The following is a 12,382-nucleotide window of genomic DNA, read 5'->3' as shown; positions in this document are numbered from 1 at the left end:
GAGCTTGTCCATTTTCCTTCAGATGATGAATAGGAAATCTTTTTCTTTTTCTATGAAATGTGACCAACCCATAGAAAAACATTACTGTGGGTCAAATCAAAAGTAAAAAGTAGAGGAGAACACAGGCAGCAACCTCTTCGACCTCTGCCGCAGCAACATCTTCCTAGGAACATCACCAAAGGCAAGGGAAGCAAGGGCAAAAATGAACTTTTGGGATTTTATCAAGATCAAAAGCTTTGGGACGCCTGGGTGGCTCAGTTGGTTAAGCAGCTGCCTTCGGCTCAGGTCATGATCCCAGCGTCCTGGGATCGAGTCCCACATCGGGCTCCTTGCTCATCAGGGAGCCTGCTTCTCCCTCTGCCTCTGCCTGCCATTCTGTCTGCCTGTGCTTGCTCTCTCTCCCTCTCTCTCTCTCTCTGACAAATAAATAAATAAAATCTTTAAAAAAAAAAAAGATCAAAAGCTTTTGCACAGCAAAGGAAACAGTTAACAAAACCAAAAGACAACTGACAGAATGGGAGAAGATATTTGCAAATGACATATCAGATAAAGGGCTAGTGTCCAAAATCTATAAAGAACTTAGCAAACTCAACAGCCAAAGAACAAATAATCCGATCAAGAAATGGGCAGAGGACATGAACAGACATTTCTGCAAAGAAGACATCCAGATGGCCAACAGACACATGAAAAAGTGCTCCATATCACTCGGCACCAGGGAAATACAAATCAAAACCACCATGAGATATCACCTCACACCAGTCAGAATGGCTAAAATTAACAAGTCAGGAAATGACAGATGCTGGCGAGGATACGGAGAAAGGGGAACCCTCCTACACTGTTGGTGGGAATGCAAGCTGGTGCAACCACTCTGGAAAACAGCATGGAGGTTCCTCAAAATGTTGAAAATAGAACTACCCTATGACCCAGCAATTGCACTGCTGGGTATTTACCCTAAAGATACAAACGTAGTGATCCGAAGGGGCACGTGCACCCGAATGTTTATAGCAGCAATGTCTACAATAGCCAAACTATGGAAAGAACCTAGATGTCCATCTACAGACGAATGGATAAAGAAGAGGTGGTATATATACACAATGGAATACTATGCAGCCATCAAAAGAAATGAAATCTTGCCATTTGCGACGACGTGGATGGAACTAGAGGGTATCATGCTTAGCGAAATAAGTCAATCGGAGAAAGACAACTATCATATGATCTCCCTGATATGAGGGAGAGGAGATGCAACATGGGGGGTCGAGGGGGTAGGAGAAGAGTAAATGAAACAAGATGGGATTGGGAGGGAGACAAACCATAAGTGACTCTTAATCTCACAAAACAAACTGAGGGTTGATGGGGGGAAGGGGTTGGGAGAGGGGGTGGGGTTATGGATATTGGGGAGGGTATGTGCTATGATGAGTGTTGTGAAGTGTGTAAACCTGGCGATTCGCAGATCTGTACCCCTGGGGATAAAAATATATGTTTATAAAGCTGTAAAAAAAAAAAAAAAGAAGAAGAAGAAAAAAGAAAAAAGAAAGGATGAATACCCAAGTTTTGTAGCAACATGGACGGGACTGGAAGAGATTATGCTGAGTGAAATAAGTCAAGCAGAGAGAGTCAATTATCATATGGTTTCACTTATTTGTGGAGCATAACAAATAGCATGGAGGACAAGGGGAGATGGAAAGGAGAAGGGAGTTGAGGGAAATTGGAAGGGGAGGTGAACCATGAGAGACTATGGACTCTGAAAAACGATCTGAGAATCTTGAAGGGGTGGGGGTGGGAGGTTGGGGGCACCAGGTGGTGGGTATTGTAGAGGGCACGGATTGCATGGAGCACTGGGTGTGGTGCAAAAATAATGAATACTGTTATGCTGAAAAAATAAAAAAATTAAAATACAAACAAAAAAGTAAAAAGTAATTTTATTTAAGTTTTATAATAATGACAAGTGTTCATTTTCATCCTCCTGAATTAAAGAAGGGGGTCAATAAAATTTCCCTTACTAAATAATAATAAAATAAATAAATAAAATAAATAAAATAAATAAATAAAAACTAAATAAAAACTAAATAAATAATAAATTAAGGAAATGTACTTCAAATCCACATTAAGGAAAGCTTAGCTCAGTACTTCCTCTGCCAGATTGTAAGGTATGTGAATTATATCTCAAAGCTGTTACAAAACACACAATGAAACAAAACAATGTTATTAAATTTAAACCAGATATTGTTACTTAATCTCAAAAACAAAAACCACAATGCCCTCCCCTAATTATCAAATCCTAAGATTTTGACTTAGCTAGAGGTGTCTGTGGGGGTCTCCTATGAGTCCACAACAACAAATGCTCTTTCTCGTGAGGACCCTGTATGGCTGTACCGAGGTGAGTCCTTTCTTTTATTATTACAGTTTTTTTCAAAGACTTTTCTTATTTGCAAGAGAGAGAGAGCACGAGCAACAGGAAGAGCAGAGGAAGAGGAAGAAGCAGTGCAGAGCCAAGCATGGAGCTTGATCTCATCACCCTGAGATCATGACCCGAGCCAAAATCAAGAGTCAGACACTTAACTGACTGAGCCAGTCAGGTGCCTGATTCCTTTCTTTCAGATAATACGTTTCAGGAATTTCTGAATTTTATAGGAAACCTACCCCATCAGATAAATTAGTTAGACAAATTTATACTTACTTGTTAGAAGTCATATCATTTGGGTTGTGATTTTGCTCGAGGGGGCAATGCAATTTAGCAATATGTTTAACTTCCGTGCACTTTTTTTGTTTTATTGTTTTTCATTTTCCTCTAATATTTTATTTTTTTTAAGATTTTATTTATTTATTTGAGAGAAAGAGAATGAGAGAGAGAGAGAGAGAGCATGAGAGAGAAGGGGTCAGAGGGAGAAACAGACTCCCCGCCAGGCAGGGAGCCTGATGTGGGACTCCATCCTGGGACTCCAGGATCATGACCTGAGCCGAAGGCAGTCCAACTGAGCCACCCAGGCGCCCCTCCCCTAATATTTGATTATGAAAAATTTCATGCAATGGAAAAGATAATTGTTCATGTCAGTCTACCCATTGGATTTTATCATTAACATTATATTACATTTATCATTAACATTGTATTACATTTGTTTTAGCACATATATATCCATTTATCCATCCCACTAGCTTTTCATTCAGCCATCTTGTTTTGGACACATTTTAAAGTAAATTGCAAATATGAGTATGTCCTCTTGAAGACTTTAGCACTCATACCACAATATTCAAGTTTTTTATTTCTTTTTTTTTAAAGATTTTATTTATTTATTTGAGAGAGAATGAGTGAGAGAGAACATGAGAGAGGAGAAGGTCAGAGGGAGAAGCAGACTCCCCAAGGAGCTGGGAGCCCGATGTGGGACTCGATCCCGGAAGTCCGGGATCATGACCTGAGCCAAAGGCAGTCGCTCAACCAACTGAGCCACCCAGGCGCCCCCTCAAGTTTTTTATTTCAATGCACATTTACATACCTTGAAACGCACAAATCTAGATCATTTGCAGCATCTTGATAAGCATATACACTTGTGTAATCCAATTCCTGTTAAGGTATAGAACATGGGGGAGCCTGGGTGGCTTAGTGGGTTAAGCCTCTGCCTTCAGCTCGGGTCATGATCCCAGGGTCCTAGGATCAAGCCCGGCATCGGGATCTCTGCTCAGCGGGGAGCTTGCCTCCACCTCTCTCTCTGCCTGCCTCTCTGCCTACTTGTGATCTCTGTCTGTCAAATAATTAAATAAATTCTTAAAAAAAAAAAGGTATAGAACATGATCATTACCTTAGAAAATTCCCTCCTGCCCCTTCCCACTCAATTTTGCTTCATGCTCTCCTTCCCCAAAAGATGCCGTTTTTTGTTTTGTTTTAGTTTCATTCGTGTGTGTGTGTGTGTGTGTGTGTGTTAATAGTGAAGATAGATGAACAGAATACAGAATATGAGGACAAGCTGTGGGTATTTTGCTGGTATATGAGAATCATAGCTTTCTAATACATATTTGAATCTGGTCAGATGATGGCTAATACTATCGGTATTACCTTTCACTTAGTGGTAGTGACTTACAGTGAGGCATTTCCATTTTTTTACTCTTACAAATAATGTTGTGATGAACATTTACCCATAAATCTTTATAAGCATGCCTGATTATTAATAGGCATAATTAGTTAACATCTTCTTTTAACTGAACTGACAGAACTTTGATTCTTTTTTTTTTTTAAAGATTTTATTTATTTATTTGACAGAGAGATCACAAGCAGGCAGAGAGGCAGGCAGAGAGAGGAGGAAGCAGGCTCCCTGCTGAGCAGAGAGCCCGACGAGGGGCTCGATCCCAGGACTCCGAGATCATGACCCGAGCCGAAAGCAGCGGCTCAACCCACTGAGCCACCCAGGCGCCCCAGAACTTTGATTCTTTTAATGACAGTTAAAAGCTTCTCGCATGCTGTTTATTTCCAGTTAAATACAGTGTTCAGTCAATATCTAGAAACCCACACAGCTTGCAGCCCTTTGCCTGGAGAGGCGAAATCAGTTATTGGATGTCCTGGTCTTGAGTCCTCAATGACTGGAGATGGTTAGGAGACGGGTTTTGTTCAAAGTCAACTGCTGAGCCCTTACAGGGGATGTCTGGTGATTGTTCCTTCCAAATAGTGGTGTTTGACCCTTACTTTCTCAGAGGCTAAAATCAGGGTCCTAAAGGGAAATCTAGTTATACTTACTTTTACTGTACTTGAAATGTGAAGTGAAACACGTCTTTGTAATCTAACCATTGAGACATAGGTATCAAAAAAGAACCAGCAAGCTAGATTTTTAAACAAAGGTGCTTTCACCTGGAAACATGTACATTTCTTTTCTCTACACCCTCTTTTGGGACAAGGCACTCTGATATTGACATACATTGCTATTAGTAACGGTCTTAACTGTTACTCCCCTCCTCTTTAAAGACAAAGAAATGTCATTACATAGCAGAGCCAAGAGTATCAAGCATCTGTGGGGATTTTCTCAAGGAGCTCTTCTAAATGGCAATTTTAAAAAATATTTATTTATAAGTAATCTCTTTACCCAACACAGGGCCTGAACTCATGATCCCAAGATCCAGAGTCACATGCTTTTCTGACTGAGCCAGCCAGGGGCCCCGTGAATTTTTTTTCCTTTTATAAAAATTCATTTATTTGACAGAGAGATCACAAGTAGGCAGAGAGGCAGAAGGGGGCGCAGACTCCCTGCTGAGAAGAGAGCCCAGTGTGGGGCTCGATCCCAGGACCCCAAGATCATGACCCAAGCTGAAGGCAGAGGCTTAACCCCCTGAGCCCAACCCCATGAATTCTTTGATTATTGTTACTTATTGCCTGATTGACTTTCCCTCTCCCCAAAGATTATGCCAGCTAGTAGTTTTATTACTTAAAAAGTAATTTTTTATATCTTAAAGTAAAAGTAATTTTTTACTTTTAAGCAATTCATTTTCTCAGCCATGTATGAGGGGTTTTTTTGTTTGTTTGTTTATTTCTTTGTTTTTTTTATGGTTGCCATAACCAACTATCACAGCCTGGTTGGCTTAAAAAACAGAAATTTATTTGCTCAGAGCCTTGGAGGCTAGAAGTCCGAGATCATGGCATTGGCAGAATTGGTGTCTTCTGAAACTTCTTTCCTTGGTTTGTAGATGGCCACCTCTTCCCTGTGTCTTCAGAGTTTTCCTTCAGTGTGTGTCTGTCTCTTATTCCCTTTAAAAGGACACTGGACATATGGCATTAAGGCATACCCATACGACTTCACTTTACCCTAATCACCTCTTTAAAGGCTTTGTCTTAAAATATAGCTATTCATACAAATTTTTTTTTGGTGGGACACAATTCACCCCATACTGAATGATAAAACACAAATATATGATAAATATGAGTATAAGGAAAAGTAAAAAGCCTATAGCTTTGTCAGTTCGAAGAAATCAATGCTGTTCCTTGTTTTTGCCCATATGCAGACCTAACTAATGGTTTGAACAACCCCAAATGTAACTTAAAAATTTTTTTTTACAGATTATCTATTTATTTGAGAGAGAGAGAGCGAGAGCACAAGTAGGGTAAAAGGTAGAGGGAGAAGCAGACTCCCCGCTGAGCAGGGAGCCTGATGTGGAATTCAATCCCAAGACCGTGGGATCTGAGCCAAAGGCAGATGCTTAAGCAACAGAGCCATCCAGGGACCCCTGAAATGTAACTTTTTATGTATAATCTAAAATAATACTAGAAAACTGCATGGTTTTAAAGGAATTTCCTAGTAGTTGCCTAATTTCTAGTATTGCTTCCAGGACTTCTATCAAATTAACAAGTTTTGTTAAGGAAATATGTATAATTGGAAAAGGGGGCTTGTAGCACATTACATAATAAGATTATGAATAAATCAACTACCTGCATCAAAGAATGGGGGTGGGATTCTTAAAGTACTTATAGGGACGTGGAGACCAATAGCCCTCCAAGTTAGTTTTTGGCACCACCCCAATTTCCCAAGAGCTGGAAAAGAGAAATGAGGTAATATACACATGCAGCAGTGACATTTAGACAACAGGAACTGGTTGGGAACCCTACTGGCAGACACTGGAATAAAGTGTCTGAAAATTGCTCAGATAGAACGATTTCATATCTGGTCATGCTGCAACTGGAGCTTGATGATGACAAGATACTATATTTGGTTCATTTGTCAGCAAAACTGTAGGGCTGCGGATGCCATTTCTCAATCTTACTAAGTGGCCAAGCCCATGAAAATATGAAACAATTGTGTGGTAAGGGCAGTGCCTTCTTTTTCTGCATCAATCTTTTCTAATTGTTCATAAGTTGTGTTCATATTTGGAAACAAGAACTTCATCTGATTTTGGATACCAACCCACTAGGCACGAAGGTATAAATCCCAAAGAGAAGAAAGCCATTTTCCAGTGTGCACCTTCAAAGGAGAGAATGGTAGGGAGTCAAAGACGCTCCTTTTCTTTGTCATTTGTTCTCTTTCCAATTGCACCATGCAGAAGATGTAGACAGAATATTTAGCCTGTACTCTGGATGGGGCAGCCTGGATGGGAACCTTTTCTTTTCGGGTCTTATAAGATACAGGATTCCTCAGGATTCCGGGTCTTATAAGATACAGGATTCCTCAGAGCAAGATGGGCTCCTGATTCTTTTTTTTTTTTTTAAGATTTTATTTATTTATTTGACACGCACACACAGAGACCACAAGTAGGCAGAGAGGCAGGCAGAGAGAGAGGGGGAAGCAGGCTCCCTGCTGAGCAGAGAGCCCAATGCGGGGCTTGATCCCAGGACCCTGGGATTATGACCTGAGCCGAAGGCAGAGGCTTTAACCCACTGAGCCACCCAGGCGCCCCTGGGCTCCTGATTCTTAGATGGGGATATGGCACTGTTTATAATGATTGAGACTTGGAGGTATTGCTGGGTCAGTCAAACCCTCTGAGGGGAGTTCTGAGGCAGAGCGGAGAATGAAAGCCTTTCCACTAAATACATCCACCCATCTTCCATATGCCTTTATTGCTTCCCGAATTTACTTTTCTTAAGCCCTATCTCTAGCCACTTTTAGCATCTGAGCACTCATGATGAGGCTGAGGTTGGATTTACAGCAAGAAGGCAGGGCTCTTTGGACCGAGGACACAATTCCAACATGTTATGAGGAAGTTGCAGCACAGATAAAGTCTGTGCAGAAGGAGATTCCAGAAGGAGGTCCTTGTGTACATTGTGCAATGCTTCCAAAGGGCAGGGATCATGGTTTAGATTGTCTGCTATGTTGAATAGTTGGTCATTCTATTATAGGCAGAGATAACTCTACCCAGAGACCCAGGTCTCCAGCTGCCAAGTCACATTTCCATTGGCCCAGAAACTCTTAGCTTCACACAGGACTATTTTGCTGCTTTTAGCTGCGCCTTCCTAAAACCGAAGTTTCTGTGCAAAACAATGGAAGAAACTTGATTTGGGTAGGGGGGAGGTTGTCATTTTATGCAGCTCATAATAATGACCACGCCTAGTCTTATCAGGTGCAGAGGAGGTGGGCGAGGGAAACCAGGGTGTGTTGAGGGGAAGATGGTGACATAACTAGTGTATTTGGGGAGGCCAGGGAATGTTAGGTGCTTAAGACACTGTTTTTCAAATTTAATATCTATATGAAGATGTAGTTTCGGATTCGTAGTTTTGGGATGCGTCCCTGGACCCTACTGGAGTAGGACTCCCTGGTAGCCTCCAGGCCACTGTAGAGGGTTGGGGTGTTAGGCAGAACTTAACAGTAGCTTCACATGGAACCACAGCTAGGGCCAACTCCCCTCCCGACGAGCCGCCTCAGACACTAGACAGGAAGCATGACCCCTGGGATCCTTTGTAGCTTTACCGCTCTGATTTGGAGTTCTGAGGTTTCCAATAAGGTGGTTCTTTTTTTTTTTTTTTTTTTAAGTAGGCTCCGTGCCGGGCATGGATCTGGAACTCACGACCCGGAGATCAAGAGTCCCATTCTCCACCAACTGAGCCAGCCAGGTGCTCTCTCCCCTCTCCCCCCACAACGGGGTTCTTCAACTTTTGGGGTCACAGGCCTCCGTGGGAACAAGGAAAGCTCTGTGTCCCCTAACCTCCCCGGTGCACACGTACTCCTAATGGTGCAAGCCGCGGTAGGCCCCGCAGCCCCAGCGCAGCAGTCCCGACCGCCTTCCCTCCGGGTCGGGCACCCGCGCCCTGGGCGGTTCTGCGGCTCCGCAGCTGGCCGGGCTCAGCGTCAGGCGCGGGCGGAGGCGTGCCAGGGGGCGTGTCCGGGGCGTGTCCGGGGCGGGGCCAAGGCGGGCGCTAGCCGCGCCCCTCGGCGGTGCGAGAGGCCGAGCTTGCTGCATTGCAGCCGCCGCGGCGCCGCTCGGCTCCTCACTCCCAACAATGGCGGCTCCGAGCCCGAGCGGCGGCGGCGGCGGCTCTGGGGGCGGCAGCGGCAGCGGCACCCCGGGCCCCGTGGGGCCCCCGGCTCCGGGCCACCCGGCCGTCAGCAGCATGCAGGGTAAGGAACGCGCCAGCGCCGCGACCCCGGTTCCCCCGGCGCGGCCGTCGGCGTCGTCGCGGCCTGTCCCCGCGGCCGCGGACGCCCCCGGACCCGGCTGAGGGAGCCACCGGAGCCGCCCGCGCCCGCCCCCTGCCCTCCCTCGCGCTTCCCACCGCGCGCCCGGCCCTGCCCCGGCCCCGGTCCGGGCTCCGCGCGCAGGCCCGGGGCCGCGGCCTCCGCCTCAGCCCGCGCGCGGCCGCTCGGCCCCGCCGGCCCTGCGCGCGGGGCCCACCTGGCCCTGCACCGCCCCCGCGGCCGCCCCCGCCGCGCCGCCGCCGCTCACCTGGCGCCGCCCCGCCCGCGCTTCCGGGCCTGAGCCCGCCCGGCCCCGCGACCCGGCCGCGCAGGTAGGCGGCGGCGGCGTCCCAGCCCCAGCCCCAACCCGGCGCCCCCCGGCGCTCCGCCGCCGCAGTGGGGCCCCGCGCAGGGCCATCTTGGCTCCCCGCGGGGCGCAGCTGGAGCCGGCCCGCCCGCGGAGCTGACCTCCCGGCCCGGCGCTCCAGCGGGACCCCGCGCCTGCAAACTTTCGCGGGGGTTCCGCGCGCTGGGAGGGCGAGAGGGGTGGGGGAGGGGGCGCTCGGGCCTGTGCCACCTGTAAGGTGGTGGTGTAGACAGCCGCGGGCCTGGCGGAGCGACTTGTCCGGGGCCGGGGGTGTCCGCGTGAGCATGGCAGGCACAGAATCTCAGCACAGAAGCGAGAAAGAGCGGATTCGGTTCCAGTGGAGAGGGGCAGGCAGTGGAACGCGGCAGGGGTCAAAGTGGTACCGTGTCGCGTCTGGACATCCGAGGCAGCTTCCGAATTCATGGCTGGCTGTCCCCACCGGGAATGCGCATTTAGATCCGTAGGGCTCCTGACAGGGGTGGTGGTGGCGGTGGGGGGGCTGTTGTGAAAATACCAGGCCCCAGCCCATCGGGGGCCATTTCTTTAAGTTTCCTGCGGAATTTCGAGGAGTAATGTTATTTTTAAAACAGGGAATCTCAGAAATCTCTTGACGACTTCGGCTGACTGCTTATGTTACCTTATTAGCGCAATCTGTCGGGGTACCCTTGGTGGTCAGTGTCGCCATCGTTACTCTTTGATGAAAAGCTTCCTAAGGGCGCTTTGGTCCGTCTTAACCGGGTGTCTAGGTGTGTCTGAACCGCGTTAGGGTCAACATTTACTGACTATCTCGTGTTTATGAGAGCGTCTGTGATTCAGGAAGCAGAGACAGGATTTTAGTCATTTTTATATCCCGGCTGCCCTCCCTATGAGATAATTTTGATACACATAAAGAATGGTGACATATAGACAGGGTGATGTCAGAGCTCAGAGGACAGTTTCTGTGCAGGCTTTCATCATTAATTCAAATTGAATTCGTTATTGGATGCTACTGTGTTGCGCAGCACACTGTATAGACGAAGTGAAACACGGATTTTGTGATCTTACCGCTTTCCAGTCTAGTTGTTGCTGGTGGGGAAATGAAGCAGCAAAACGACAACTTAGGGTTGTATTGCTTATGCAAAACGGGTGACTTACAAAGCTTGTAAAAGTAATGCAGGTTTTTTTGGCGGGGAGTTCATGGTGGGGGATAGGGAGGCTGATAGTTTGAGAAAGTTGTATAAATGTATTCATTTTTTTGTTGTTCAAAACAAAATTTGTTGAGCATCTGCCTAGTGCTGGGCATAGACTGTAGTGCTAGGTATGCAGAAAAGAGTGAACGGGGCAGTCACAGCCCTGATGGAGATTACCCTCCCCATGGGATGGGGCAGGGAAGACAATGTGCAGGTAAATAATGGAGAAAAGTGTTACAGAGATAACAAGCTGGGTTTTGTGATGGAAGATTATGGGGGAAGATAGAGTGCTAGAGTGCTTTGATAAGATGGTTTAAGAAGACCTCTCTGCAAAGATGACACTCCTGCTAAAGGCAGAGGGAAACTGTGTATGAGGCTCCAAAGTGGGGAAGAGCTTGGAGTGTTGTAGGAACGCAAAGTCCTTGTGGCTGGGCATTATTCTGACGTTCTCCATGCTTCTCCGCCACCCCTGAATGTCAGTGCCTAGTAAACGAAACTTTCTAACAAGCCGAACCTAATTTCAAAGGGAGGAGGAATACATAGGACTTCTCTTTGAATTATTGATGAATTTTCTTTTACCACTACCATGTCTAGCCTTGATTGCCTCAGGAACCTGCTAGATATATCTTGTTACTTGAACCTGTTTTGGTTCCTCAGAATGAAGAGAAGCACTTGACATTCCCAGGATGTTGTCTAGCACAGTCCAGGTTATAGACCATGAACTTAACGGCAATTTAGGATCTTTTCTGTTTTGTGTAGTTCGAGCCTAACCTTTCATGCTTCATCTGCCCTAGAGACCTTCAGTTTTAGATCAGACTTCAGAGCCTCAGAATGTTTGGTATATCACCCCCTTGCTCCACTCTACTTCTACTTGCCACCCCGGAACACTGCCTTTCTGGGCGGTGTTAATGACCTCCCTTCTTTCAAGTAACTAGTATTCATATATGGAATACATTTTATCTAACAGACATTAAGAGGTACTTCTGTGTGATAAGCCCTGTGCTGGGCACTGGATAACCCTGTACACTTTTTTCATGGCTTGAGGTTTGTGGCCCAGGAGTGGCCCAATTGGGAGGCATTATTTTCTTAATATCATAATGTTTAAGATCCAGAGCTCTGAAATCCTGGATTTGAATCCCCTTCTCAGGATTTAAGATTTTTGTGACCTAGGGCAAGATACTTAACCTCTCCAAGCTTGTTTCTCAGTTGGAATGTAGGAATAATGCTTACGTCACAGCTTCTTTGAGAATGCACACAGCATAGTCCTGACATATAGTAAGGATGTGATACATGCCCACCATCACCATTGTTAATAGCAACAATGCTGTTATTTGTAAGGGTGTCCTTAATGGTCTCTTTCATTATTACTAGATGTGTCCCTAACCCCTCATGATCCACTACACAGTTTCTCCAGCTTCATTATTACTGGGTCCTACCCTTCTCACTAATCTGTTGATGTCCACTTTTCATTGAGCCTTTCCTTTAAGAATATTCCTAATGAGTCTTTATTCTACCTGGATTCAGGTAGAATACCTGCTTGGTCATGTACAAGCTCTGTGACTTGGGACGATTACTCACCTTCTCTGAACTCTGAGTTTCTCATCTGTTAAAATAGGGATACAACCTACCTGACAGGGCTGTTGTGATGATCACATTATTAGATTAATGCACACAGAAGTGCTTGGAAAATTGTAAACTATAAGTATATAAGGATTTTTAATAGACATGGTTATTCACCTGGTTGAATTACTAGACACTTAAAACGTATG

General features: G+C 45.8%; 1 protein-coding gene across 1 annotated transcript in view; it reads left to right on the top strand.

The window, feature by feature from the left end:
* The first annotated feature begins 8,837 nt into the window (after positions 1 to 8,837).
* Positions 8,838 to 12,382, top strand: part of MAP2K4 (mitogen-activated protein kinase kinase 4) — a 132,853-nt gene continuing 129,308 nt past the window's right edge. Inside the window, 1 exon segment of the mRNA XM_047707040.1 lies at positions 8,838 to 9,020. Coding sequence (XP_047562996.1) covers positions 8,903 to 9,020 — 118 coding nt within the window. The 5' untranslated portion in view covers positions 8,838 to 8,902.

Source organism: Lutra lutra, chromosome 16 (genome assembly GCF_902655055.1).
Source record: "Lutra lutra chromosome 16, mLutLut1.2, whole genome shotgun sequence".
Taxonomy (NCBI): Eukaryota; Metazoa; Chordata; class Mammalia; order Carnivora; family Mustelidae; genus Lutra; species Lutra lutra.
Note: the sequence above shows the minus strand (reverse complement) of the source record. Positions and strands in the feature narration are given on the sequence as shown.